Source organism: Ursus americanus, chromosome 8 (genome assembly GCF_024610735.1).
Source record: "Ursus americanus isolate L20-20 chromosome 8, mUrsAme1.1.p, whole genome shotgun sequence".
Taxonomy (NCBI): domain Eukaryota; kingdom Metazoa; phylum Chordata; class Mammalia; order Carnivora; family Ursidae; genus Ursus; species Ursus americanus.
Window position 1 is genome coordinate 30,496,034 of NC_142134.1, and position 27,380 is coordinate 30,523,413.

At 38.1% G+C, this 27,380-nt stretch overlaps 1 protein-coding gene across 1 annotated transcript; it reads left to right on the forward strand.

Annotated features, from left to right (window-relative positions):
* Positions 1-27,013, forward strand: LOC123795834 (UDP-glucuronosyltransferase 2B31). Its single transcript, XM_087864106.1, has 6 exons — positions 1-816; positions 5,092-5,240; positions 13,014-13,145; positions 14,987-15,074; positions 22,018-22,237; positions 26,278-27,013. Exons 1-6 carry the CDS (start codon positions 93-95, stop codon positions 26,555-26,557), a joined length of 1,593 nt encoding a protein of 530 aa, XP_087720232.1. The 5' UTR covers positions 1-92; the 3' UTR covers positions 26,558-27,013.
* Positions 27,014-27,380: the final 367 nt, after the last annotated feature.

Consider the following 27,380-nt stretch of genomic DNA (forward strand, 5'->3'; position numbering starts at 1 on the left):
TTTAACTTACTGATTGATTTCTCCTTGGAGATAAGTACAAGCAATGGGAGATGGAAACAGGAATTTGAAAAGAAGCACTGCATTCCACCAGGATGTCTATGAAATGGATTTCAGTTCTGCTGCTGCTACAGCTGAGCTGTTACTTCAGCTCTGGGAGTTGTGGAAAGGTGCTGGTGTGGCCCACAGAATACAGCCACTGGATCAATATAAAGACAATCCTGGATGAACTTGTCCAGAGAGGCCACGAAGTGACGGTTCTGACATCTTCAGCTTCCATTCTTGTTGATCCGAGCAAATCATCTGCTATTAAATATGAGGTTTATCCTGCACATTTACTTGGAAATGATTTCGAGGATTTTTTCGGAAAAATGCTCAACATATGGATATATGACTTGCCAAGAGATACATTTTGGGCATACTTTTCACAAATGCAAGAAATCTTCTGGGAATATTCTGACTGTATTCAAAAGTTCTGTAAAGATGTAGTTTTGAACAGGAAACTCATGACAAAACTACAAGAATCAAGGTTTGATGTCGTTCTTGCAGATACTGTTGGACCCTGTGGCGAGCTGCTGGCGGAGCTACTTAAAATACCTTTAGTGTACAGTCTCCGCTTCTCTCCTGGCTATGCGTTTGAAAAGTATAGTGGAGGACTTCCATTCCCTCCATCCTACGTGCCTGTTATTTTGTCAGAATTAAGTGATCAAATGACATTCATGGAGAGAGTAAAAAATATGATATATGTGCTTTATTTTGACTTTTGGTTCCAAACATTTAATGAGAAGAGTTGGGATCGCTTTTACAGCGAAGTACTAGGTAAGTCATGTTTTTAATTGGTAGCATGAGGTTGTAATTCTTAGCGCCTTGGAAGGTGAGTTTGTATAAATACAAAGTCAGAGGAATTTGTCTTTTATAAGTGAAATGATGAAATATGAAATGATCTCTGAAACTCACAAATATTATGGAAAGACTTACATGACAGGGCCAGTTAGAACCCTGTGGTCCATTATTTAGTACCTTACACTCCAGGTAGTCAATGACCACAAATTAAAGCTCTGAGGATTTCTTGAATCAACTACATATCTATTCTTTGTGTTTTTCTTTGTAATACTTCAAAAAATTTTTTTACTTTTTTCTGGATAAAGTGTTTTAACCTTCCTTTGTTATTTATTAAATACGGGGTGAAAATGTTACTTTTGATGTGCTTTACTTTTTAGAGTAATTTTAAGTCACAGCATATTGAGTCAAGTTTTCCTACATAATCCTTGCCCACACACGTGCATAAGGTCCCCCATTACGAACATCCCCCACCAGAGTGGTACATTTACAACTGATGAACCTACATTGACACATTATTACCATCCAAAGTCCATAGCTTACATTACAGTTCACTCTTGGTGTTTTACATTCTATAAGTTTTAACAAATTTATAATGATACGAAAACACCACCATTACATCAAGGTAGTTTCACTGCCTTAAAAATCCTCTCTGCTGTGCCTATTTCCCTCATATCCATTTTACTTTACTTTTTCCTTTTAAAAAAAAAAGGCATTCAAGGACTGCCTGGGTGGCTCAGTTGGTTAAGCATCTGCCTTCAGCTCTGGTCATGATCAGGGTCATGGGATTGAGCCCCATGTCGGGTTCTCTGCTCACCAGGGAGCCTGCTTCTCCCTCTTGCTCTGCCTGCCACTTCCCTTGCTTGTGCTCTCTCTCTCTCTCTCTCTCTCTCTGTCTTACTTATCAAGTAAGATCCTTTTTTTTACAACACATTAGAAACTTCACTATCCTTATGAATAGACATGTTAAGTGAGGAGTCACGTATTTCTAGTACAACTGTCTATAGAGCATTGAGGATATTATTTTCACTTGTTTCCCTTCTTTAATTTAAAAATGTAAGTGTTGTGTCGTATTACCTGAAAGAGTCCTTCAAAATTGAAAGAAATGGTGGCTATATCCCAGACTCAGGAATCTATAATACGAAGTTTCTAATGATTACATATTCTTTCACCAGGGCTTATAAATCATGATGTAAAGGCCTAAAATCTTGTTGAAGGGTACACACACATATTAATAGTTCACATTTTTTAAAAACTATGTTACTCCATTAAAGAAAAATGACCCAAAACTAACAGTGCACACATGTATTTCCATACTTGATGAAAATATTCCAGTTGTTATTTGCAAATATTATTTAATACACAAATATTATTAGAGCTCCTAATGTGAACCAAGTGCAATGGTAAGTACAAAGAATCAAGGCATACCTTCAAAACCTCACAGTTTTCTTGGAAAATCTAGGATCAAGGGAATAACTTGCTAAATTATAAAAATGAGACTTAGTACTCTAGGGAAAGGTGTTTCCATTGGTTAATTGATTGGGGAGCTCAAATAATTGTTTACATTTGCATCTGTTACTTTTGCGGCATTTCAGAGTAAACAAATGCATGTTTAATTTGATACTGGCTTAGGTTTAATGATTGGTTATGATTGTGAATATACTACTGTGATGTTAGAAATGAGTCTCTTACACTTTGTCTTTCATATATACGTATGAATGATATATATATAAAGATGTAAATATATATTTGCCTCATTATACATGTTTGTATCATATATGTGTTCCATTATCAAACTGCAAATATTTTGAAACATTTTTGACTACATTATTCCAAACTCCTTTCAGAAAATCCCCTAGTATATTCACATTGCATTACTCTCATTTCCTCTACCTGTTGCTTTTTGTGGGGTTTTCTACTGATTTATTTATTTACTCTTATTTTTCTATTAAGTTTTAATTTTAATTGCAGTATAGGTAAGAGAGAGTGTTATATTAGTTTTAGGTGTACAATATAGTGATTCAGCAATTCTGGACATCACTCCCTGCTCATCACAACTAGTGCCCTCCTAAATCCCTATCACCTATTTGACACATCCCCCTACCCGCTGCCCCTCCAGTAACCCTCAGTTTGTTCTCTACAGTTAAGAGTCTACTTCTTGGTTTGTTTCTCTCTCTCTTTTTGTCTTTTGCTTATTTCTTCGGTTTCTTAAATTGTACATATGAGTGAAATAATATGGTATTTGTCTTTGACTTATTTTACTTAGCATAATACTCTCTAGCTCCTTGCAAATTGCAAGATTTCATTTTTTTAAAGATTTTATTTCTTTATTTGAGAGAGACAGAGAAAGAGAGTGAGAGAGAGAGGGAGAGAGAATCTGAAGCATACTCCACACTGAGCGCAGAACCCCACTCAGGGCTCCATCCCATGACCATTAGACCATGACCTGAGCCAAAACCAAGAGTTGGATGCTTAACCAACTGAGCCACCCAGGTACCCCAAGATCTCATTCTTTTTTATGGCTGAGTAATATTCATGATAAAAATATACCACTTCATTTTTAGCCATTCATCAGTTGATGGACACTTAGGCTGCTTCCATAATTTGGCTATTGTAGATAATGCTGCTGTAAACACTGGGTACGTGCATCCCTTTGAACAATTATTTTTGTTTGCTTTGGGTAGATACCTAGCAGTGCAATTGCTGAATCATAGGGTACTTCTATTTTTAACTTCTTGAGAAACCTCCACACTTGTTTCTTGTGTCTGTTGGCCATCCGTATGCCTTCGTAGGAGAAATGTCTGTTCATGTCTTCTCTCCTTTTTTAAATTGGATTATTTGGTTTTGGAGTATTGAGTTGTAGAGTTATTGTTTTGGATACTAACCTTTTTTCAAAGGTCATTTGCAAATATCTTCTCCCATTCAGTACGTTGCCTTTTAGTTTTACTGATTGTTTCCTTCATTATGCAGAGGTTTGGTTGTTTTTCTTTCTTTTTTTTTTTTTTTTAACTTTGATGTAGTACCAATAGGTTATTTTTGCTTTTACTTCCCTCCCCTCAGAAGATATATCTAGAAAAATGTTCCTATGGCCGATGTCAGAGATATTACTGCCTGTGCTCTCTTCAAGGATTTTTATGATTTCAGATTTCACATTTCGTTTTTTAATCCATTCTGAATGTATTTTTGTGCATGGTGTAAGAAAGTAGTCCAGTTTCATACCTTTGCATGTAGCTGTCCAATTTTCCCAACACCATTTATTGAATATGCTATCTTGTTTCCATTGGATATTCTTTCCTCCTTTGTCAAAAATTAATTGACCATATAAATGGGTTTTCTATGCTGTTTCATTGCTCTATGTGTCTGTTTTTGTGCCAGTACCACACTGCCTTGATGACTAGAGCTTTGTAGTATAACTTCAAGTCTGGAATTGTGATAGCTCCTGTTTTTTTCTTTCTCAAGATTGCTTTAGCTATTTGGGGTCTTTCGTGGTTCTATACAAATTTTATTGCATTAAAAGTATAGATTGCTTTGGGTAGTATATACAGTTCAATATTTGTTCTTCTAATCCATGTGCACAGAATGACTTTCCATTGCTTTGTATCCTCTTCAATTTCTTTCATCAATGTTTTATATTTTCAGAGTATAGGTCCATCACCTCTTTGGTTAAGTTTATTCCTAGGTACTTTATTATTTTTGATGCAATTAAAAATGGGATTATTTTCTTAATTTCTCTTTCTTCTGCTTCATTATAATTAGTATATAGAAATGTAACAGATTTCTGTACATCGATTTTGCATCCTGTGACTTTAATGAATTAATTTAACAGTTCTAGCACTTTTTTGGTAAGTCTTTAGGGTTTTCTACATATGGGATCATGTCATCTGCAAATAGTGAAAGGTTTGCTTCTTCCTTACCAATTTGGATAGCTTTTATTTCTTTTTGTTGTCTCATTGCTATAGCCAGGACTTCCAATATTATTTGGAATAAAAGTGGTAAGAGTGGATATCCTTGTCTTGCTCTTGACCTTAGGGCAAAAGCTCTCAGCTGTTCCCCATTGAGTAGGATGTGCACTATGGGTTTTCCATGTAAGGTCCTTATTTTGTTGAGGTATGCTCCCTCTAAACCAACTTTGTTGAGACTTTTTATCATGAATGGATGTGTACTTTGTCAAATGCTTTTTCTGCATATATGGAAGTGATCATATGGTTTTTATCCTTTCTCTTATGGATGTGACGTTTGGTTTTATCCCTTCAGGAAGACCCACTACATTATCTGAGTTAATGGGGAAGGCTCAAATATGGCTCATTCGAACCTACTGGGATTTTGAATTTCCTCGCCCACTCCTACCCAATTTTGAATTTGTTGGAGGACTCCACTGCAAACCTGCCAAACCCCTGCCTAAGGTAACTGATTCCTGTTTCTTGTTTTATTTGCTCTGAGGCATTTCACTAGTATTCTAGCTTAAAAAGACCATTCCTCAACAATGTTTGTGTGTCCCAACGATATCTGCAGGCAAATCCAATGTTTACTTGCTGTCACTCCAACATTTACACCATTCCTTGTCTGAGATCCCAAGGTTTGACATTTTAAAGCATTAAATTGTTTGTGTAGCCTATGAGAACATGTGTTTTCTGCCACACACCTAAGCTGGACAAAATCTCAGTAAAGAACATTGGGGGAGCAGTGTTCTCATCCTTAGAGCTGACTGACAAAATGAGCACAGAGAAAACTACACTGTGTATATAATAAGGACCATAAATTTTTTTTAATAATTTTTTTACTATATTATGTTAGTCACCATACAGTACACCCCTAGTTTTTGATGTAAAGTTCCATGATTCATTACTTGCATATAACAACCAGTGCTCCATGCAATACGTGCCCTCCTTAATACCCATCACCAGTCTATCCCATTCCCCCACCCCCCTCCCCTCTGACACCCTCAGCTTGTTTCCCAGAGTCCACAGTCTTTCATGGTTCATTCCCCCTTCTGTTTAGAGCCCCCCTTCTTCTTCCCTTTCTTCTCCTACCGATCTCCCTACGTCTTATGTTCCATAAATGAGTGAAACCATATGATAATTGTCTTTCTCTGCTTGACTTATTTTGCTTAGCATTATCTCCTCCAGTCCTGTCCATGTTGCTGCAAATGTTGAGAAATCGTTCTTTCCGATGGCTGAGTAATATTCCATTGTATATATGGACCACATCTTCTTAATCCATTCATCTGTTGAAGGGCATCTCGGCTCCTTCCACGATTTAACTATTGTGGACAATGCTGCTATGAACATTGGGGTGCATATGGCCCTTCTCTTCACTACGTCTGTATCTTTGGGGTAAATACCCAGTAGTGCAATTGCTGGATCATAGGGTAGCTCAATTTCTACCTTTTTAACAGACCTCCACACTGTTTTCCAAAGTGGCTGTACCAACTTGCATTCCCACCAACAATGTAGGAGGGATCCCCTTTCTCCACATTCTCTCCAACATTTGTTGTTTCCTGCCTTGTCAATTTTTGCCATTCTTATTGGTATAAGGTAGTATCTCAACATGGTTTTCATTTGAATTTCCCTGATGGCTAATGATTTTGAATATTTTTTCATGTGTTTGTTAGCCATTTGTATGTCTTCTTTGGAAGTGTCTGTTCATATCTTCTGCCCATTTTTTGATTTGATTATTTGTTTCCCGTGTATTGAGTTTGAGAAGTTCTTTGTAGATCTTGGATACTGGTCTTTTATCTGTAGTGTCATTTGCAAATATCTTCTCCCATTCCATGGGCTGCCTCTTAGTTTTTCTGACTGTTTCCTTGGCTGTGCAGAAGTTTTTTATCTTGATGAAGTCCCACAGTTCATTTTTCCTTTTGTTTCTTTTGCCTTTGGAGATGTGTCATGAAAAAAGTTCCTGTGGCCAATGTCAAAGAAGTTGCAGCCTATGTTCTCCTCTAGGATTTTGATGGATTCCTGTCTCACATTGAGCTCTTTCATTAATTTGGTGTGAGAGAGTGGTCAAGTTTCACTCTTTTGCACGTAGCTGTCCAATTTTCCCAGCACCATTTATTGAAGAGACTGTCTTTTTTCCACTGGATGTTTTTTCCTGCTTTGATTGCTTTATCAAAGATTAGTTGCCCAAAAAGCCGAGGGTCCATTTCTGGGTTCTCTATTCTGTTCCTTTGGTCTATGTGTCTGTTTTTTGTGCCAGTACCATGCTGTCATTGTGATCAGAGCTTTGTAGTACAGCTTGAAATCTGGCAACGAGATGCCCCCAGCTTTGTGTTTCCTTTTCAACAATGCCTTGGCAATTCGGGGCCTTTTCTGGTTCCACACAAATTTTAAGGGCTCCTTGTTCTAGTTCCTTGAAAAACGTCTTTGTTATTTTGATTGGGATGGCGTTGAAAGTGTAGATTGCTCTGGGTAGCATAGACATTTTAACTATATTAATTCTTCCAATCCATGAGCATGGAATATTTTTCCATCTTTTTGTGTCTTCTTCAATGTCTTTCAGGAGTGATTTATAGTTTCTAGAACATAGATCCTTTACGTCTCTGGTTAAGTTAATTCTGAGATAACATATGATTTTTGGTGCTATTGTAAATGGGATAGATTCCTTAATTTCTCTTTCTTCAGTCTCATTGTTCATGTATAGAAATGCAACTGATTTCTGAGCATTGATTTTGTATGTAGCCACATTACTGAATTGCTCTATAACTTCTAGTAGTTTGGGCGTGGATTCTTTTGGGTTTTCCATATAGAGTATCATGTCATCTGTGAAGAGAGACAGTTTGACTTCTTCTTTGCCAATTTGGATGCGTTTTATCCCCTTTTGTTGTCTGATTGCTGTTGCAAGGACTTCTAGTACTATGTGGAATAATAATGGTGAGAGTGGGCATCCTTGTCGTGTTTCTGATCTTAAGGGAAAGGCTTCCAACTTTTCCCCATTGAGAATGATATTCGCTGTAGGCTTTTCATAGATGGTTTTTATGAAATTGAGGAATGTACCCTCTATCCCTACACTCTGAAGGGTTTTAATCAGGAAAGGGTGCTCTATTTTGTCAAATGCTTTTTCTGCATCAATTGAAAGGATCATATGGTTCTTGACTCTTTTCTTGTTGATGTGATCTATCACACTGATCAATTTGCGAATGTTGAACCACCCTTGCAAGCATCCCAGGGATGAATCCCACCTGGTCATGATGGATAATCCTTTTAATATACTGTTGGATCCTATTAGCTAGGATCTTGTTGAGAATTTTGGCATCCAACGTCATCAGGGATATCGGTCTGTAATTTTCCTTTTTGATGGGGTCTTTGCCTGGTGTGGGGATCAAGGTAATACTGGCCTCATAGAATGAGTTTGGTAGTTTTCCATCTGTTTCAATTTTTTGAAGCAGTTTCAGGAGAATAGGTATTATTTTTCTTTGAATGTTTGGTAGAATTCCCCAGGGAATCCGTCAGGCCTTGAACTCTCGTTTTTCGGGAGGTTTTTGAGAACTGCTTGAATCTCTTCATAATTAATCTGTCTGTTTAAAAAAATCAATTTCTTCCTGTTCAGACTTGGTAGTTTATAGGTTTCCAGGAAGGCATCCATTTCTTCCAGGTTGTTTGATTTATTGGCATAAAGCTGTTGATAAAAGTTTCTAATGATCCTTCCCTATTTTATTGGTGTTGGTTGTGACCTCTCCCTTTCCATTCATAATTTTATTAATTTGGGTCCTTTCTCTATTCTTTTGAATAAGTCTGGCCAGTGGCTTATCGATCTTATTTATTCTTTCAAAGAACCAGCTTCTAGTTCTGTTGATCTGCTCTACTGTGCTCCTGGTTTCTAATTCATTGATCTCCGCTCTAATCTTGATCAACTGCTTTCTTGTGCATGGGTTCTTCTGTTCCAGCTCCAGCTACTTGAGGTGAGAATATAAAAACTGCATTTTAGATTTTTCTATTCTTCTGAGTGAGGCTTGGATGGCTATGTATTTTCCCCTTAGGACTGCCTTTGCAGTGTCCCATAGATTTTGGACCATTGTGTTTTCATTCTCATTGGTCTCCATAAATTGTTTAAATTGATTTTTAATCTCCTGGTTCATCCAATCATTCTTGAGCAAGATGGTTCTTAGTTTCCAAGTGTTCAAGTTTCTTCTAAATTTTTTCCTTGTGATTGAGTTCCAATTTCAAAGCATTGCAGTCTGAGAATATGCAGGGAATAATTTCAGTCTTTTGGTATCAGTCGAGACCTGTTTTGTGACCCAGACTATGGTCTATTCTGGAGAACGTTCCATGTGCACTCGAAAAGAATGAGTATTCTGTTGTTCTGGGGTGTAGTGTTCTATATATATATATGAGGTCCATCCGATCTAGTATATCATTCAAAGCTCTTGTTTCTTTGTTGATTTTCTGCTTAGATGATCTGTGTATTGGTGATAGTGGAGTGTTGAGGTCCCCTAGTATTAACGTATTTTTATCTATATGTCTCTTTATTCTGGTTAAGAGTTGGCTTGTGTAAGTTGCTGCTCCCCAGTTGGGGGAGTAGATATTTATAATTGTCATATCCACTTGTTGGATACATCCTTTAAGAATAATAGAGTGTCCTTCTCTATCTCTAACTACAGTCTTTAGTTTAAAATCTCATCTGATATGAGAATTGGTACCCCAGCTTTCTTTTGAGGTCCATTGGCATGAAAATGGTTTTCCATCCCTTCACATTCAGTCTGGATGTATCTTTAGGTTCAAGATGAGTCTCTTATAGACAGTAAATGGATGGGTCGTGTCTTTTTATCCAATCTGCAACCCTGTGGTATTTTATGGGAGCATTTAAGCCGTTCACATTGAGAGTGATTATTGAGAGATATGATTTTAATGATGTCATGTTGCCTGTAAAGTCTTTGTTTCTATATATTGTCAATTTCTGTTCTGTATCACAATTGGGGCCTTTCTACTTTTATAGAACCCCCCCCTTAATATCTCCAGAAGGGCTGGTTTCGTGGTTACAAAATTGGTCAGTGACTGGCGATCTTGGAAGGTCCTTATTTCTCCATCAATTCTGAATGACAGCCTTGCTGGATAAAGGATCCTTGGCTGCATGTTTTTCTCAGATAGAGCTTTAAAAATGCCATGCCAATCCTTTCTCTCATTCCAGGTCTGTGTAGACAGGTCTGACGTAATCCTGATACTTTCGCCTTTGTATGTGAGAGATTTCTTTGCCTGGCCGCTTTCAATACTGTATCCTTGGATCTAATATTTGCAAATTACACCATGACATGACGTGGCATAGGTTTATTGTGGTTGAACTTGGGAGGGGTCCTTTCTGCCTCTTGGACACAAATGCTTGTGTCCTTTGCTAGATTAGGGAAGTATTCAGCTACAATTTGTTCAAATATCTCTTCTAGACCTCTCTCTTTCTCCACGCCCTCAGGGATGCCGATGATTCTGACATTGGAAAGTTTCATTGAGTCAGTAATCTCCCGTAACCTACATTCTTGAGATTGGATTTTTTTGAGCCAAGTTTCTGTTTTAACTTTCTCTTCTACCATCCCATCCTCCAATTCACTAATTCGTACTTCTGCCTCATTTACCCTGGCTGTCAGAGCATCTAGTTTTGACTGCATTTGATTCATAGCATTCTATATTCTGCCAGATTCACTCTCATTTCCACCCTTAGAGATTCTATATTCTCGTTAATATTTTCATTAATATTTTTTTCAAGTCTACACATCATCTTGACCATTGTTACTCTGAACTCCATTTCTGACAATTTGCTTATATCCATATCCATCAGTTCTGTGGCAGAGGCCACAGACTCATTATATTTTCTTTGCTGGGGGGGATTTCTCCTTCTCGTCATTCCGATGAGGAGAGGTTGTGGGGTTGCCCACCGCCCAAATTATTGACCAGGAGCCAGGCAGTGTGCATTGTTTTATAGGGACATTAGGGATGTGGGCTTCTTGATTTTTCAGCCTGCCTTCTGGGGGAGGGGCCTGCCACGCTGATATTCAGGCAACCCTGTTTGGGTAGAGTCGCCCTGTCCCCTGTGAGGGGGCGAAGGGGATGGGCACAATGTAAGCCAGTATTCCCGGGCTTTTGTTCTCTGGCAGCTTGACCTGGTGGTTTTCCGTGGCTCTTCTGAGAATCAGAGCAGCAGTGGCCACATCCTAGCCTCTGTCTCAGAACAGAGAGATCACAGTCCACTCTCCACTGAGCTCTCTTGGCCACCTTAACTCTGTTTCTGTCAGTGCTGCTAAAAACCCTGCAGCGTTCTGGGTTGTGCACCCCACAGCCAGCATTGCAGCCCTCATTTCCAGGGCCCACACATCTCTGTCCTTTGTGCTTCTAACCCTGCCAGCCGCCCCCCGATCCCATGCGCGCTCCCGAGTTCTCTGTTTCAGTGTGGTTTGCACACACTCCGGAGCGCCAATTTTCAGTCTGGTCGCGTGAGCACTCCCAAACTCCCGGTTTCAGCCTAGTTCGAGTGCACGCTCCGGAGCTCCGGTTTTCAGTCTGGTCACATGCACATTCCCAGGCTCACATCTCAGTCTGCTCTCTCGCGGGTGCCAGTCCGTGAGTCCACCCGCTCCCCCATGCAGGTGGCTACTGCTTCCCGGCACCCGAGCACGGCGGCTCCCTTCCCCTTCTGTTTCTCTTCCGATATCTGTGAGAGGATTCACAGCTCCCCGCTTCGTACCTCAATACTCAGCGCTGGAGATGTTCATTTGTAGAGACCCAGATGTATCTTCCTGCATCTCAGGCTGATTCCGTGGGTGTTCAGTATGGTTTGGTACCTATCCAGCTCAACTTGGGACCGGCTGAGAAAGGGGACCCCTACTCCTCCGCCATCTTAACTCCTCCCCTCAGGACCATAAATTCTGCATAGTTAATAAGAACAAAATAATTTCAACCACTTATATTTGAAAAAAACCATAGTATAAAATTGCAAAAGAATTCTGTTAGCGTATAAGATGATATTCTTTACGAAAGAAAGCAATAATGTAATCCATTTTAAGCTGATACCTTTAAGACATAATTGAAAAACAATCATCTTTTATTGAATGATTTTATGATCTCTTCAACATTTTGTTTGTCTGCCTTCTTATTGCTAATAAGATGAAACTAAGATCTTATTTGATGGTTAACCTAATACCAATTTTGATTACAAATGTGTAGGTGTATATAGTAACTTTCTCAAGGTCTAAATCCTGAGGCAAAGCTAGCAAAAGTTCTGTTCAGTCTAACCCAAGTGTCCATCAACAGATAAATCCATATACAAAATGTATTTTATACACAATGGAATATTAGTCATAAAATAGAAGAAAATTCTAACACATACTCCGACGTGGAAATATTTCAGGACATTATGCAAAGTGAAAGGGGGCAATCACAAAAAGACAAATACTGGGTCACCTGGCTGGCTTAGTTCTGAAGTGTCTGCCTTTGGCCCAGGGCGTGATCCTGGCATTCTGATATTGAGCCCCGCATCAGGCTCCTCCTCTGGGAGCCTGCTTCTTCCTCTCCCATTCCTCCTGCTTGTGTTTCCTCCCTCACTGGCTGTCTCTCTCTGTTAAGTAAATAAAATCGTTTTTTAAAAAAAGACAAATACTGAATGATTCCACTGATATGAGGTATGCAGATTAGTCAAATTCACAGAAATACAAAGTATAATGATGGTCACTAAAGATGGTGAAGGAGGAATGGGGAATTGCTATATAATGGGTACAGAGCTCCAGTTTAGCGAGATGAAAAATTTCTGGTGATTGTTTACGCAACAGTCTAAATATACACATTATGGAACTGCATACTCAGGAATAGTTAAATGGTAAATTTTTGTGTGTTTTATGACAATTTAAAGATAAAAACAGCCATTACTCTAATAACTGTTGATAATATTTGGTATCACTCTTTAGCTGTTTGTAGAAATTCTTTTTTTTTTTTTTTTTTAAGATTTCTTTCTTTATTTGAGGGACAGCAGTGGGGCTGGGGGGAGGGGAGCAGAGGGAGAGAGAATACCCAGCAGATTCCCTGCTGAGTGTAGAGCCAGACTCAGGGCTCAATCTCACAACCCTGAGATCATGACCTGAGATGAAATCAAGAGTCAGACGCTTAACTGACTGACCTACCCAGGCACCCCTGTAGAAATTCTTTTCATAGTGTTTGCTATGCTGTTTCTCTGTTGTGATGGAGTAAATTCTTTCTTCACAGGAAATGGAAGAGTTTGTCCAGAGCTCTGGAGAAAACGGTATTGTGGTGTTTACTCTAGGGTCGATGATCAAAACCATGCCGGAGGAAAGAGCCAATACGATTGCATCAGCCCTTGCCCAGATTCCACAAAAGGTTACATAAAGTAACTTAGTCCTATACAACTACTTAATGAGTCTATTAAACTGTGTAAAGGATCTAATTACCCTTTCCTTCATGACACGGAAACCATTATGATAGTTCCAATTGATCTCAGACGTAAGCAAAATATACATGCCAAATGCTAAAGTCGTACAGAAGGTGTTTTGACGATAACTTTGGCATTAACACTGAGATCAGAAAGAAATACATTTAGGAGGTATATATTTAGCAGGGTGAGGGTAAAGTTTGCTATTATAATGTATCATGGGCAGATACAGAAATCACCAAATTCTGTCCTGTCATTCATTTCTTTTCCTATGGGATTTCCAAGAGCACTGAATATCTCATAGATGTTCTCAGAAAGGAGCTAAATTTCAAGTTGTGTTCAGCAGGAACCGATAAAAGTCTGAAAAGCATCATGCAGTTTACACTTGCCGGATGCTCCAGGTTCCTTTCCCTTCCCCTAAATTTTGGAGATAAGCCTATTCAGTATGTTGTTCAGAGAAAGGATGGTCAGGGCTCACCAAGCTATGTCTAGGCATCCATCCAGCCTAGATGATTTAGAGAAAGAGAAAAACTGACATGATTGGTGGAGTGGGCCCTATTAAGAGTAAAAGAGTAAGATAAATGAAAAGGGGGGAGATGGGTCCCTCCCTCAAGGTGACCCTGTGCTTAGTAATATGTGGTTCCAAAAGGACTTTAACTTATCAGAATAATATCTTCTCCTGATTAAGGAAGGAAATGGAAATATATTGAGTCAACCAGAAACAAGCCTAGCATGGCAAAGTTTTAGATGCCTCTTTCTACATGAAACAGAGAAGTAAATTATTTTCCGTATATACAAAACACCTGCAGTATTTTGGTTTTTGTCAACTACTTTTTAGTTTACTGATATAGTTTCTCCTTATACTAATGTTTGCTTAATATCTAAAGTTACTTAAACATTCACATAGCAAATATATGTTAACCAATGTAAATTATTATCCAGTTTATGAGGATTGCTAGGGAACTCTAAAATCAATCTATTTTGGTACTGGGAATGGAAATTGTTTGGGTATAGATCTCATATTAATCAATTGTGTCAATGCTTTGTAGTCCACCATTGACGTGTTAACAATCAATTAAGTAAAATTTAGCAACATCACAGCTTTGGGTTTTTTTCAACAGCTACACTGTTATTTCTGAAGTGCTAACAGGCTCTTCTTTGTAACATTTAAAGAACTTCCAAACCAAGAAATAGTAATAATAATCTGGATTCATGTAAACATGTAATTATTTATATTAATAAATTACTAATAAAAAGAATTATGTATTTTGCACAAGTAGCAGATGGCATATTTAGCTTTTTGTATATTAAAAGATGTAAAACTCTAATAAAATAACTCATGGAACAAGTGGATATAAGTGAACTCCCTTCTGTAACACATAAAAAGAAATAAATAGGTTAATATTACATTGGAAGATGAAAGCGATTATAATAGATAAAACAAAACACATGTGTAGATCTTAGTAATTTCCCACTGGTTTGAGGTAGAATTATAATAACTGCCTAAAAATTTCTTAAATACTTGAATTTGTCACTGATAATCTCATTTGTCTAATCTCCACGTGTGAAACATCATGATTACATTCATACTTGATTGAATATAAAAAGAAGTAACAAAATGTGGGTATTTTATTATACCAGTGCTTTAGTAGCCTCATTTTTAATATCTTTTGTCCTTATTCTCACTCAACTAAAGGGGTCTAACTAGATTATCTCTTAATTTCCTTAAAATTCTAACATGCTAGAACTTCAAAGTTCAACTCATGAAATAAGGTATTGTCTTTAACAGGTTCTATGGAGATTTGATGGCAAGAAACCAGACACCTTAGGGCCAAATACTCGGCTGTATAAGTGGATCCCCCAGAATGACCTTCTTGGTAAGAATCTGGAAGACACTGAATTGAAAGTAATTCTAAACAAAATGATAAGAGTTCCCAAGGGGCAAATTGATTGAACATTTATTATTGAAAACCTCAAAAACAAAACTTAACTTCCCTTACATTTACTTTGCAGACTTACGGGGGGGGGGGGGGGGATAAGATACGGCATGTTATTATACACAGTACATTCCTTATGGCCAGAATCAAAGTATCTTTATTTCATGTGTAATTTCTTCTCAAAGGTCATTTTTTTATTTTTTAATTTAAATTCAAATAGCCAATATATAGTACATCATATAGTACATTCAATATAACAGTGCTCATCACATCACGTGCCATCCTTAATGCCCATCACCCAGTTACCCCATCGCCCCATCCACCTCCCCTCCACAACCCTCAGTTTGTTCCCCATAATTTAGAGTCTCTCATGCTTTGGCTCCCTCTCTGATTTCTTTTCATCTCTTTTCCCTCCCTTCCCCGGGATCCTCTGTGCTATTTCTTATAGTCCACATATGAGTGAAACCGAAAGATAATTTTCTTTCTCTGATTGACTTCTTTCATTCAGCATATCCTCCAGTTCCATCCATGTCAATGTAAATTGGAAGTATTCATCCTTTCCGATGGCTGAATAATATTCCATTACATATATATACCACATCTTCTTTATCTAGTCATCTGACCATGGTATCTCAGCTCTTTCCACAGTTTGGCTATTGTGGACATTGTTGCAATAAGTATTGGGGTGCAGGTGCCCTTTCAGATCAATACATTTATATATTTGGGATAAATACCTGGTAGTGCAATTGCTGGGTCATAGGAGAGCTCTATTTTCAACTTGTTGAGGAACCTTGAAACTGTTTCCCAGAGTGGCTGCACCAGCTTGCATTCCCACCAACATCGTAAGAGGGTTCCCCTTTCTCCACATCCTTGCCAACATTTATTGTTCCCTGTCTTAATTTTAGCCACTCTGACTTGTATAGGGTGGTATCTCATTGTGGTTTTGATTTGTATTTCCTGGAAGTCAGGGGATGTTGAGCATTTTATCATGTGTCTGTTGGCCATTTACATGTCTCTTTGGAGAAATGTCTATTCATGTCTTCTGCCCATTTCTTGACTGAATTATTTGGTTTTTTTTGGGGGGGGGTGTTGAGATTGATAAGTTCTTTATAAATCTTGGATACTAGCCCTCTATCTGATATGTCATTTGCAAATATCTTCTCCCATTCCATAGGTTGCCTTTTAGTTTTGTTGACTGTTTCCTTTGCTGTGCAGAATCCTTTGGTCTGGAGGAAGTACCAAGAGGGCATTTTTGCTTTGTTTCCCTTGCCTTTGGAGACATGTCTAGCAAGAAGTTGCTGTGGCCTAGGTTGAAGAGGCTGCTGCCATGTTCTCCTCTAGGATTTTGATGGATTCCCATCTCACAGTTAGGCCTTTCATCCATTTTGAGTTTATCGTTGTGTATGGTGTAAGGAAATAGTCCAGTTTCATTCTTCTACATGTGGCTGTCCAATTTTCCCAGCACCATTTATGAAAGAGGCTGTCCTTTTTGCATTGGATATTCTTTCCTGCTTTGTGGAAGATCAGCTGATCATAGAGTTGAGGGTCCATTTCTGGGTTCTCTATTCTGTTCCACTGATCTATGTATCTGTTTTTGTGCCAGTACCACACTGTCTTGATGATTACAGCTTTGCAGTATAGCTTGAAGTCTGGCATTGTGATGCCCCCAGCTTTGGTTTTCTTTTTCAACATTCCTTGGGCTATTCGGGGTCCTTTCTGGTTCCATACAAATTTTAGGATTATTTGTTCCAGTTCGGTGAAAAATGTTGATGGTATTTTGATAAGGATTGCACTGAATGTGTACATTGCTCTGGGTACCATTGACATTTTACCAATATTTAGTCTTCCAATCCATGATCATGGAGTATTTTTTTTCCATTTCTTTGCGTCTTTCTCAATATCTTTCGTAAGTCTTCTCTAATTTTTAGAATACAGATCCTTTACCTCTTTGGTTAGGTTTATTCCTAGGTATCTTATGGTTTTTGCTACAATTGTAAATGGGATTGACTCCTTAATTTCTCTTTCTTCTGTCTCACTGAGTCTGTCTCTCACTGATTTCTGTGCATTGATTTTATATCCTGCCATGTTGCTGAATTCCTGTGTGAGTTCTAGCAATTTTGGGGTGGAGTCTTTTGGGTTTTCCCCATAATGTATCATGTCATCTCTGAAGAGAGAGAGTTTGACCTCTTCTTTGTCTATTTGAATCCCGTTTATTTCTTTTTGTTGTTGTCTGATTGGTGAGACTAGGACTTCTACTACTGTGTTGAACAAAAATGGTGAGAGTGGGCATCCCCGTCATGTTTCTGACCTTAGAAGAAAAGCTCTCAGTTTTTTTCCATTGAGAATGATATTCGCTGTGGGCTTTTCATAAATGGCTTTTATGATATTGAGGTATGTTCCCTCTATCCCTACACTGTGGAGAGTTTTAATCGAGAAAAATACTGTATTTTCTCAAATGCTTTTTCTGCATCAATTAAGAGGATCATATATGGTTCTTGTCCTTTCTTTTATTAATGTGATGTATCACATTGATTGATTTGTGGATGTTGAACCAACTTTACAGCCCAGGAATAAATGCCACTTGGTCTTGGTGATTAATCCTTTTAATGCACTGTTGGATCCTATTGACTAGTATCTTGGGGAGAATTTTGCACTCATCTTCATCAGGGATATTGGTCTATAATTCTCCTTTTGGTGGGGTCTTTTTCTGGTTTGGGGATCAAGGTAATGCTGGCCTCACAGAATGAATTTGGAAGGTTTCCTTCCATTTCTATTTTTTGGAACAGCTTCAGAAGAATAGGTATTAGATCTTCTTCAAATGTTTGGTAGAATTCTCTCGGGAAGCCATCTGGCCCTGGACTCTTATATGTAGGGAGGTTTGTGATTACTACTTCAATTTCCTTGCTGGATATGAGTCTGCTCAGATTTTTTATTTCTTCCTCTCTCAGTTTAGGTAGTTTATAAGTTTCCAGGAGCACATTCATTTCTTCCAGATTGCCTAACTTGTTGCCATACATGTGCTCATAATATGTTCTTAAATTATTTGTATTTCCTTGGTGTTGGTCATAGTCTCTCCTCGTTTACTCATGATTTTATTAATTTGGGTCCTTTCTGTTTTCTTTTTGGTAAGTCTGGCAAGTGTTTATCAATCTAATTAATTCTTTGAAAGAACAAGCTTTAGTTTCATTGATCTGCTCTACTCTTATGGCATCTATTTCATTGAGTTGTGCTCTAATCTTTATTATTTTTCTTCTCCTGCTTGGTTTAAACTTTATTTGCTGTTCTTTTTCCAGTTCCTTTAGGTGTAAGGTTAGCTTGTGTATTTGAGACTTTTCTAAAATTTTTTTAAAAAAACTCTTGCAATGCTATGTACTTCCCTCTTAGGACTGCCTTTGCTGCATCCCAAAGGTTTTGAACTGTTGTGTTTTCATTTTCATTTGTTTCCTTGAAATTTTTAAATTCTTCTTTAATTTCCTGGTTGACTCATTCATCCTTTAGTAGGATGCTTTTTTATTTCCAAGTGTTTTAGTTCCTTCCAAATATCTTCTTGTAATTGAGTTCAAGTTCAAAAATTTTGGTCTGAAAATATGCAGGGTATAATCCCAAACTTTTGGTAGGTGTTGAAACCCAATTTGTGACTATGTGATTCATTCTGGATAATGTTACATGTGCACTCAGAAGAATATGTTATCTGTTGCTTTAGGATGGAGTGCTCTGTATATATCTGTGAAATTCATCTGCTCCAGTGTTTCATTCAATGCCCTTGTTTCCTTGTTGATCTTCCGCTTTAATGATCTGTCCATTGCAGTGAGTGGGGTATTGAAGTCCCCTACTATCATTGTGTTATCATCAATGTGTTTCTTTAATTTGGTTATTAATTTGTATATAAAATTGGCTACTCCCAAGTTAGGAGCATAAATATTTATAATTGTTATATCTTCTTATGGTATAGACCCTTTAATTAGGATACAGTGTCCCTTTTCATCCCTTAGTACAGTCTTTGGGTTAAAATCAAATTTGTCTGATATAACGATTGCACCCCAGCTTTCTTTTGATGCCCATTAGATTGATAAATGGGTTTCCACCCCTCACTTTCAATCTGGAGGTGGCTTTGGGTCTAAAATGTGTCTCTTGCAGACAGCATATTGATGGATCTTGCTTTTTTATGCAATTGGATATTGGATGTCTTTTGATTAGGGCACTTATCCCATTTACATTCAGAATAACTACTGAAAGATATGAGTTTAGTGCTATTGTATTGCCTGTAAAATCATCATTTCTGTAAATTGTCTCTGTTCCTTTCTGGTATATATTACCTTTGGACCTGCTTTTTTCCAGCCCACTTAGTAAATTTATAATCAGTATTCTGAATTCCAGCTCTGACATTTTACCTATATCGATATTGATTAGATCTATGGCAGAGAGTATTACCCCTGGTTCTTTCTTTTGTTGTGATTTCCTCCTTGTAGTCTTTTTGCCCAGAGAAGAATGGATGAATGAGATAACAAAATAAAAATTATCAACCATGACCCAAACAAAATACACACTAGACAAATGCAAAGAGGTCAGAAATGAAAAAAAGAAAAGAAACAGAAAAAAAAGCTGGGGGGGGGGGAGGGAGAGATTACAATCTCCCAGGTGGACAAACCACGGTGATCTACTTGGTCCTGGGTGTATTTTGGTCAGTTTGTTAGAAGACACTAAATCCCAAAATTGTAAAAAAGCAAAACTTATATAAATACACAAATAAAATTCAAACAGTGAAAGGAAGCCAAAAACGAAGAATATATCTATAAAATATAAATTTAAAAATGAAAGTTAAAAAAAATACTTAAAAACAAAGAGTTGATAAAATTAGAAACCAATCGGGGTGCCTGGGTGGCTCAGTCAGTTAAGTGACTGCCTTTGGCTCAGGTCATGACCTCCAGGTTCTGGGATCCAGCCCTGCATTTGGCCCCTTCCTCTGCAGGGAGTCTGCTTCTCTCTCTCTCCCTCTGCTCCTTTCCCATGCTCGTTCTATCTCTCTCTCTCAAATAAGTAAGTAAAAATCTTAAAAAAATAAAATAAAATTAGAAACTACTTGAAAAGGAAAAAAAGAAAAGGAAAATTCAAAATTAAAAGATAAATGAATCTTGAGAAAAAACTCGAATTCTATGTACTATTTTCCCCTAGCGCTGGAGTTTCGTAGTCCTGTGTGCTCCACAAACTTGGTGTTCCCCTGTTGTTTCAGCTGGTCTTCTGGGCGAGGGGCCTGCTTCACTGATTCTCAGGTGTCTTTGCCCGGGCACATTTGCACCACCCCTTGCCAGGGGGCCTGGATCAGTATAAGCTGATTCTGATTGTTCTATGTGGCTTTTGTTCCTTGAAGGCCCTCTGTGCCTCTTTAGAGGAAGAAAATAAAAGAGGCTGCACCCCATTTTCCAGCCCTGGAACTGAAAGATCGAAGCCCCCTCTCTTCAGTAAACCCTCAGGAATAAGCAGTGTTCACCTCTGTGTGTGCCAAACTCTGCAGACTCTTGAGGGGCATGCCCACACTGATCCTCCCTGGGAAGGTGGAGGGTTACCACGTTTCTGCCCTTTACAGGATCACACACACAGAGCGGTTGCCCGGTCCTGCACCCTCCCGCACAGCCCCTCCAGAGGGAAGGTGGAGGGTCACCACGTTTCTGCCCTTTACAGGATCACACACACAGAGCGGTTGCCCGGTCCTGCACCCTCCCGCACAGCGCCTCCAGAGGGAACGTGGAGGGTCACCATGTTTCTGCCCTTTGGAGGACTGCCACACAGAGAGTGGTCACCCAATCATGCTGCAGTATATGGTTTATTGTGAACCGAGCTGAGAGTCCCCGCCTGGTCTCACTGAACATAACCAGTTTACTGCTCTAATGCTTGGCAATTCTGACAGCTCAGGAACCCCCATTCGGTGACCGTAGGAATCCTGACATCATGCTGTCCCACCTACAATTCTGCCCCACTTCACCACCTGAGCACCTTTCAGGCAGGGCTGTCTCTCCCTGGAACCCTCGAAAGGTTCTGATTTTGCACTCAGGCGCTACATCACTTTCCGGTAGCCGGCTTGGGGAGGCTCCCTTCCCCTGCTGTTTACCTTCTGAATATACCCTCAGATTCATTTCTCTGCACCTCCTACCTTGCAAAAAGTGGTCACTTTTCTTTTTCCAGAATTCGAGCAATTCTTTTCTTACATCTGTGGTTGAATTCATAAGTGTTCAGAATCATTTGATAGTTCTCTAGCTAAATTCAGGGACAAGATGAAATGGGGTCCCCTACTCTTCCACCATCTTGCCTCCCCCGATAATTTTTCAACAATTACCTGGATCATCACTCTGTCTCCTAATTCTCTCAACCTACTCCTATCCTTTCTCATTCTGCATGGGTATTCAGTGCCACTGAAAAATAACGGCCCCTCTTTAATTACCAGCGACTCTACATGTTCTCTAGGAAAACACCACAGTCTTGTTCATGAAGTCATCACACACTTCATGATAAAGTACAGTCTTTCCTTCCCCTGATTTGAGCCACCACCATCATCCCTACATGTTAAACTCGGTGACTTTACCGTGTAAGAGAATATGTTCTAATATGCCACCTCCTTTTTTCTTTTTTTGAACATGCTATTCTTTATCCAGAATGTTCTCTTTCAATTTGTCTGTCCAGCCATCTTGTATTCATTTTTCAAGTTACAAGTACCACACCAATCTTCATTTACCTCTCCAGCAGATTTATGTGCCTCTTGCTCTGAAATCTGAAAGCCATTTTGATGCTGTTTCACGTGTATAAAAATATATATGCCTTATATTGCCCAACTCTCGTTTTAGTTCTAAGACTTATAATTAATAACATGCTGAGATTCATCCGATCCTAGGTCATCCAAAAACCAAAGCCTTCGTAACTCATGGTGGAACCAATGGCATCTATGAGGCGATCCACCACGGGATCCCCATGGTGGGCATTCCTTTGTTTGCGGATCAACCTGATAACATTGCTCACATGAAGGCCAAGGGAGCAGCTGTCAGTCTGGATTTCCACACGATGTCTAGTACAGATTTGCTCAATGCTTTGAGGATGGTCATTAATGACACTTCGTGAGTATTACAATTTTTTTCATTAATAGTATTTATAGATAAGTTCTTCTGTCCACAGTGACTATGAGCTTCATCCTCTATTTAAGAGGCTAATTTTAAAATTTTAATATGATTTAACTGATCTTATATCTACTTTTATTTTCAACCAGATATTTATTTCAAAGTTGCATTTTAACCCCATTGATTTAATGGGGAACCAATTACTGCAACAATTTTCTACACGAATAAATGCAAATTATATAGGTAATTGTAAGAACAAATTTTTAAAAATATGATGAATCCATAGAATTAAACAATAAAGAATTTGCAATTATGTAAAATAAGTTTCAATTCACTAGCAAAAATTTCCAAAACTACAAATCTCTTTCTGCTCAAAAATTAATTTTTATTCTTATTTTAATATATTTAATTATCTGTAATTTATGTACCACAAATTTAAAAGTATAAAAATCAAATATACGTATTATGTTACGGAATTATGAAACCATTATTATAATCTAAGTTTGGGACATTTGCATTAGCCCAAAAAGGAATCACATATGACTTAGAAGTCATTTCCCATTCCTCTTGCCTTAAGTAAACATTAACCTACTTTCTGTCTCTACAAATTGCTGTACCCTGGCTATTTCATAAAAATTGAATCATACAATTTATGGTCTTTTGCGTGTGGCTTCTTTTGCTTGGCATTTTTTTTTTTAAATTTTATTTATTTATTCGACAGAGATAGAGACAGCCAGAGAGAGAGGGAACACAAGCAGGGGGAGTGGGAGAGGAAGAAGCAGGCTCATAGCGGAGGAGCCTGATGTGGGGCTGGATCCCATAACGCTGGGATCACGCCCTGAGCCGAAGGCAGACGCTTAACCGCTATGCCACCCAGGCACCCCTGCTTGGCATGTTTTTGAATTTCATTCATGTGGTATGGAAATGCTACAATCTATCCATTTATCAGTTCATGAACATTTTGGTTACTTCTACATTTAGGAATTATAAATATTGCTACACATGTAATCGTGTGAACAGAATGTTTCCTTTCTTTTGGGTAGACATCTAGGAGTAGAATTGCTGGTCAAATGTTAACTCTATTAGGAACTGCCAAATTGATGTCCAAATGAGACGCACCATTTTATATTTCCACCAGCCCAGTATGGGAGATCCAAGTTCTCCACATCATCACTTGTTATCATCTGTTTTATTACAGACATCCTAGTGGGTGTGAAGTGGTCTCTTCTTGTGGTCTTGAATTGCATTTCCCTTACAGCCAAAGTTATTAAGCATCTTTTCATATACTAATTGCCATTCATATAGCCTCTTTAGGGAAGTGTCTATTCCAATTCTTTGATACTTTTTAAATTTGATTATTTGTCTCACCTTATTAAAGAATTTGCTATGTGTTATGGATACAATACATTATCACATATACGATTTATAAATATTTTCTTTCATTCTGGTTGACTTGATTTTTCTCTTTCTTGATTTTGTCCTTTGAAGATAAAACTTTTTAAATATGATAAGATAAATAGTGAAGTTTTCTACATTACAGAGGAAAACAACGCAAGGGAATTTGTAGTGCCTAGCACAGCACCCATGAATTCAGTATCTATTACTACTATCAGTATTAACATTACAGTACGAGGGGATCATCGAAGAAATACCAAAAAAAGTATTACAGAGAAGAAAATAGTAGAACAATCAAATAATAAAAATACTTAAAATAGTCACGAAAGAAAAAGAAATATATGGCAGGTTGTACAAATAGCAAAGAAAATAGAGTAAGACAGTAGATGAAAATACAACTATGCCACTACTTCCATTGAAGCTAAACAGACTAATTTAAAGACAAAGATTGTCAGAATGCGTTTTAGAAACTACATACTGTTCATGAGACATGTTCACATAGAAGTGTACAAGAAGAGAGTCAGTACAAAGGTGGGAAAGGATCTATTTTAGCAGTAACCATTTAAAGATGTTGTACCTGTGCTAATATCAGACACTGTAGTCCAGAATGACTACCAAAAATAAAGATATGTCTTTCATAATGATAAATAGATTGATCTTTCAAAACAATACAAATTGCTAATTGGTTACACCTACTATTAAAACATCAAAATGCAGCAGAAGTGGACAAAAGAACAAACACACAAATCCATAGTCATAACATTGTTATTAAACATCTTTCTCAGTAACAGAAAAAGAAGACAGACAGAGAGAAAGAAAGAAAGGAAGCAAAGAAAGGAGGGAGGGAGAGAGGAAGAAAAGAAAGAAAGAAAGAAAGAAAGAAAAAGAAAGAAAGAAAGAAAGAAAGAAAGAAAGAAAGAAAGAAAGAAAGAAAGAAAGAAAAAGAAAGAAAAGAAAAGAAAAGAAAGATAAGAAAAGAAAGAGATGGATAAATACCTAAATGTTCTGAAGGACACAATTTAAAAATATAACCTGCCTGACATACAGATACATCATTCTATATAAAACAACAGAGAATATACATTTTTCAGGAATGGAATAGATACTGGAATTAACCCTATGCTGGGCCATAAACAAAGAGTAAATTTGAAAAATCTAAATCGTCAAGAGTATATTGTCCAGCCTACTGGAAGTCACTTAGAAATTGTCAAAAAGAAAGATAACTGAAATATCTCTAAATTTTGGAAATTAAGCAATATACTTCTACATAATTCAGTCAATAATGAAATCATAATCATAAATACTCCTTCTTCTCAGCAATTCCAATTCTATAATATATACAAACACAACCGAATAAACATGTAAATCAAAAGAAATACACAAGATTTTTATGACAGCTTTAGTAGTAATGGCCAAGAAATTGTTAACACAAATGTCCACTGCTTGTTAAATGAAGAAATAATCTGTGGTATTGCCAAACAATGGAATACTATACAGTGATAGCATTAACCAACAACTGTGACACAAAAGACAAAAGGAAATGAGTGCTACCTTATCATTCCAATATATAAATAATAAAAGCTAATCTATGATGACTAAAAGGCTCGGGAAACATGGGGTGCTTCCGGGTAGCTTGTGATACTCTATATAAATATCTTAGTAGTAGGTATATTATTACATCCACTTCACAATATCCTAGTTAATTTTGAATTTATCAGCTATTCAGTTAAGACTATGAAAATTTTTCTTATGGAATATACTTATATGTTATTATGGAAAATATAACATGTTTTCAAATTCTAGGTTTCAAATAGCAACACACACACACACACACACACACGCACAGAACAAATGTCTGACGATGCTTTGATAGTGTGGCCCAGAAGCCTTTCTGAGCTGGGACATCCGTCAAGAGGTAGAAGCAGCCTTGGAGAGTTGCAGGGAAGAGTGTCCAGCAGAGAGACAGAAGGGACAGAAAGTACAAAGGTGCTGAGGTGAGGACCCATATGGCAACTTCAGGGAACTGCTAGCAGGTCTCTGTGCCTACAACAGTGTACACGGGACAAAGTGACAGGAGAAGAGGTTGCCAGGGGTCTGTATCTGTAAGATCCTATAGTCCACAAAGCATAGTTGGATTTTATTCTAAACGTAATGAGAAGCCAGATGGAAATTTTGAGCAGGGAAGCGTCATGATCTGATATCTGTTTCAAAAGTCACAGTGGCTACATGATGGAAAATAAAGAGTAGAGGGTAGAAGAGTGAAGACAAGGGACCAGTGAGGTGGCATTTTACTCACCATGACACAATTCCCTTTACTGCTTCACGAGGATCATTCTGTAGTTGCACTCCCACCATCTCATTTAGAGCTGTCACAATGGCCCATATCATTTTCTCTGTTAGAAAAGATTAAACTATCCTAACTTAACTTCCACTTTCACTTTTTAAAATATCCATTGATGGGAAACTTCCAATTTAAAAGCCAAATCTCCTAAGAGGACCGAAACAAAAAACATAGCACTTCTATAATTCTATGACATTTATCTTGAATCATTTGTATGACACTTTTCAAAAACCTTTCATGGGAATCACAGGATTAGGCAAACTAGCTTCCTTTCAATGTCACTGTCTTTATGTTTCTCCTTTAGATACAAAGAGAATGCCATGACATTATCAAGAATCCACCACGATCAGCCTATAAAGCCCTTGGATCGAGCAGTCTTCTGGATCGAGTTTGTCATGCGCCACAAAGGAGCCAAACACCTCAGGCCAGCCTCCCATGACCTCACCTGGTTCCAGTACCACTCTTTGGATGTGATTGGGTTCCTGCTGGCCTGTGTGGCAACTGCTGTATTTGTCACCACCCAATGTTGTCTCTTTTGTTACCGGAAGTGTGCAAAAAGAGGGAAGAAGGAAAAAAAGGAGTAGTTGTATCTGGGGCCTCAAGCAGGTATGCCTCAGAGATGGGACTCCTCCAGTTTATTCCAGCAAGAAGTTGTGACGTAAGGTTCCCTTCCTCCTCTGACAAAATGACTTTTCACAACTTAGCTTCTCAGATCAAACTCTGCTCTCAAGGATTTACTGCCTGTTTGAGAGTTAGAAATATGTCATGCCAACAGAAAAACTGGCAATAATTAAATAAAATGAGGGGCGCCTGGGTGGCTCAGTTGTTAAACGTCTGGTTCGGCTAAGGGTGTGATCCCAGCATTCTGGGATCGAGCCCCACATCAGGCTCTTTTGCTGGGAGCCTGCTTCTTCCTCTCCCACTCCCCCTGCTTGTGTTCCCTCTCTCGCTGGCTGTCTCTGTCAAATAAATAAATAAAATCTTTAAAAAAAAATAAAAATAATAAATAAATAATTAAATAAAATGAAAAGCAAACTGTATGGGTATTTATTGAAACTTATTTTTCCAAATCAAAAGTCATCCCCCTCCAAAAATTATTGAGCTTAACTGTGTTTCAAACATTAGGCATGGACACAAGAACATTAAGAAGGCTAGTCACAATATCACTATTATTGTGCAAATATATTTTAACTTAATTTTGGTGCAGAATTTTGTAGTTTTGTGCTGTGCTAGAGAAACTACAGATAGTTGAAATTGTATAAAATGATTTACCCATCCATTTTGTTTTGGGAGACCACTAATTCTCCACAGTAAGATCCAGCCTCAGCCTCACTCCTTACCTAAGGACATGGCAAGTTGTTGGCCTTCATCCACTTGTCACTTTCCCGTGGAATGTATGTGAATTTA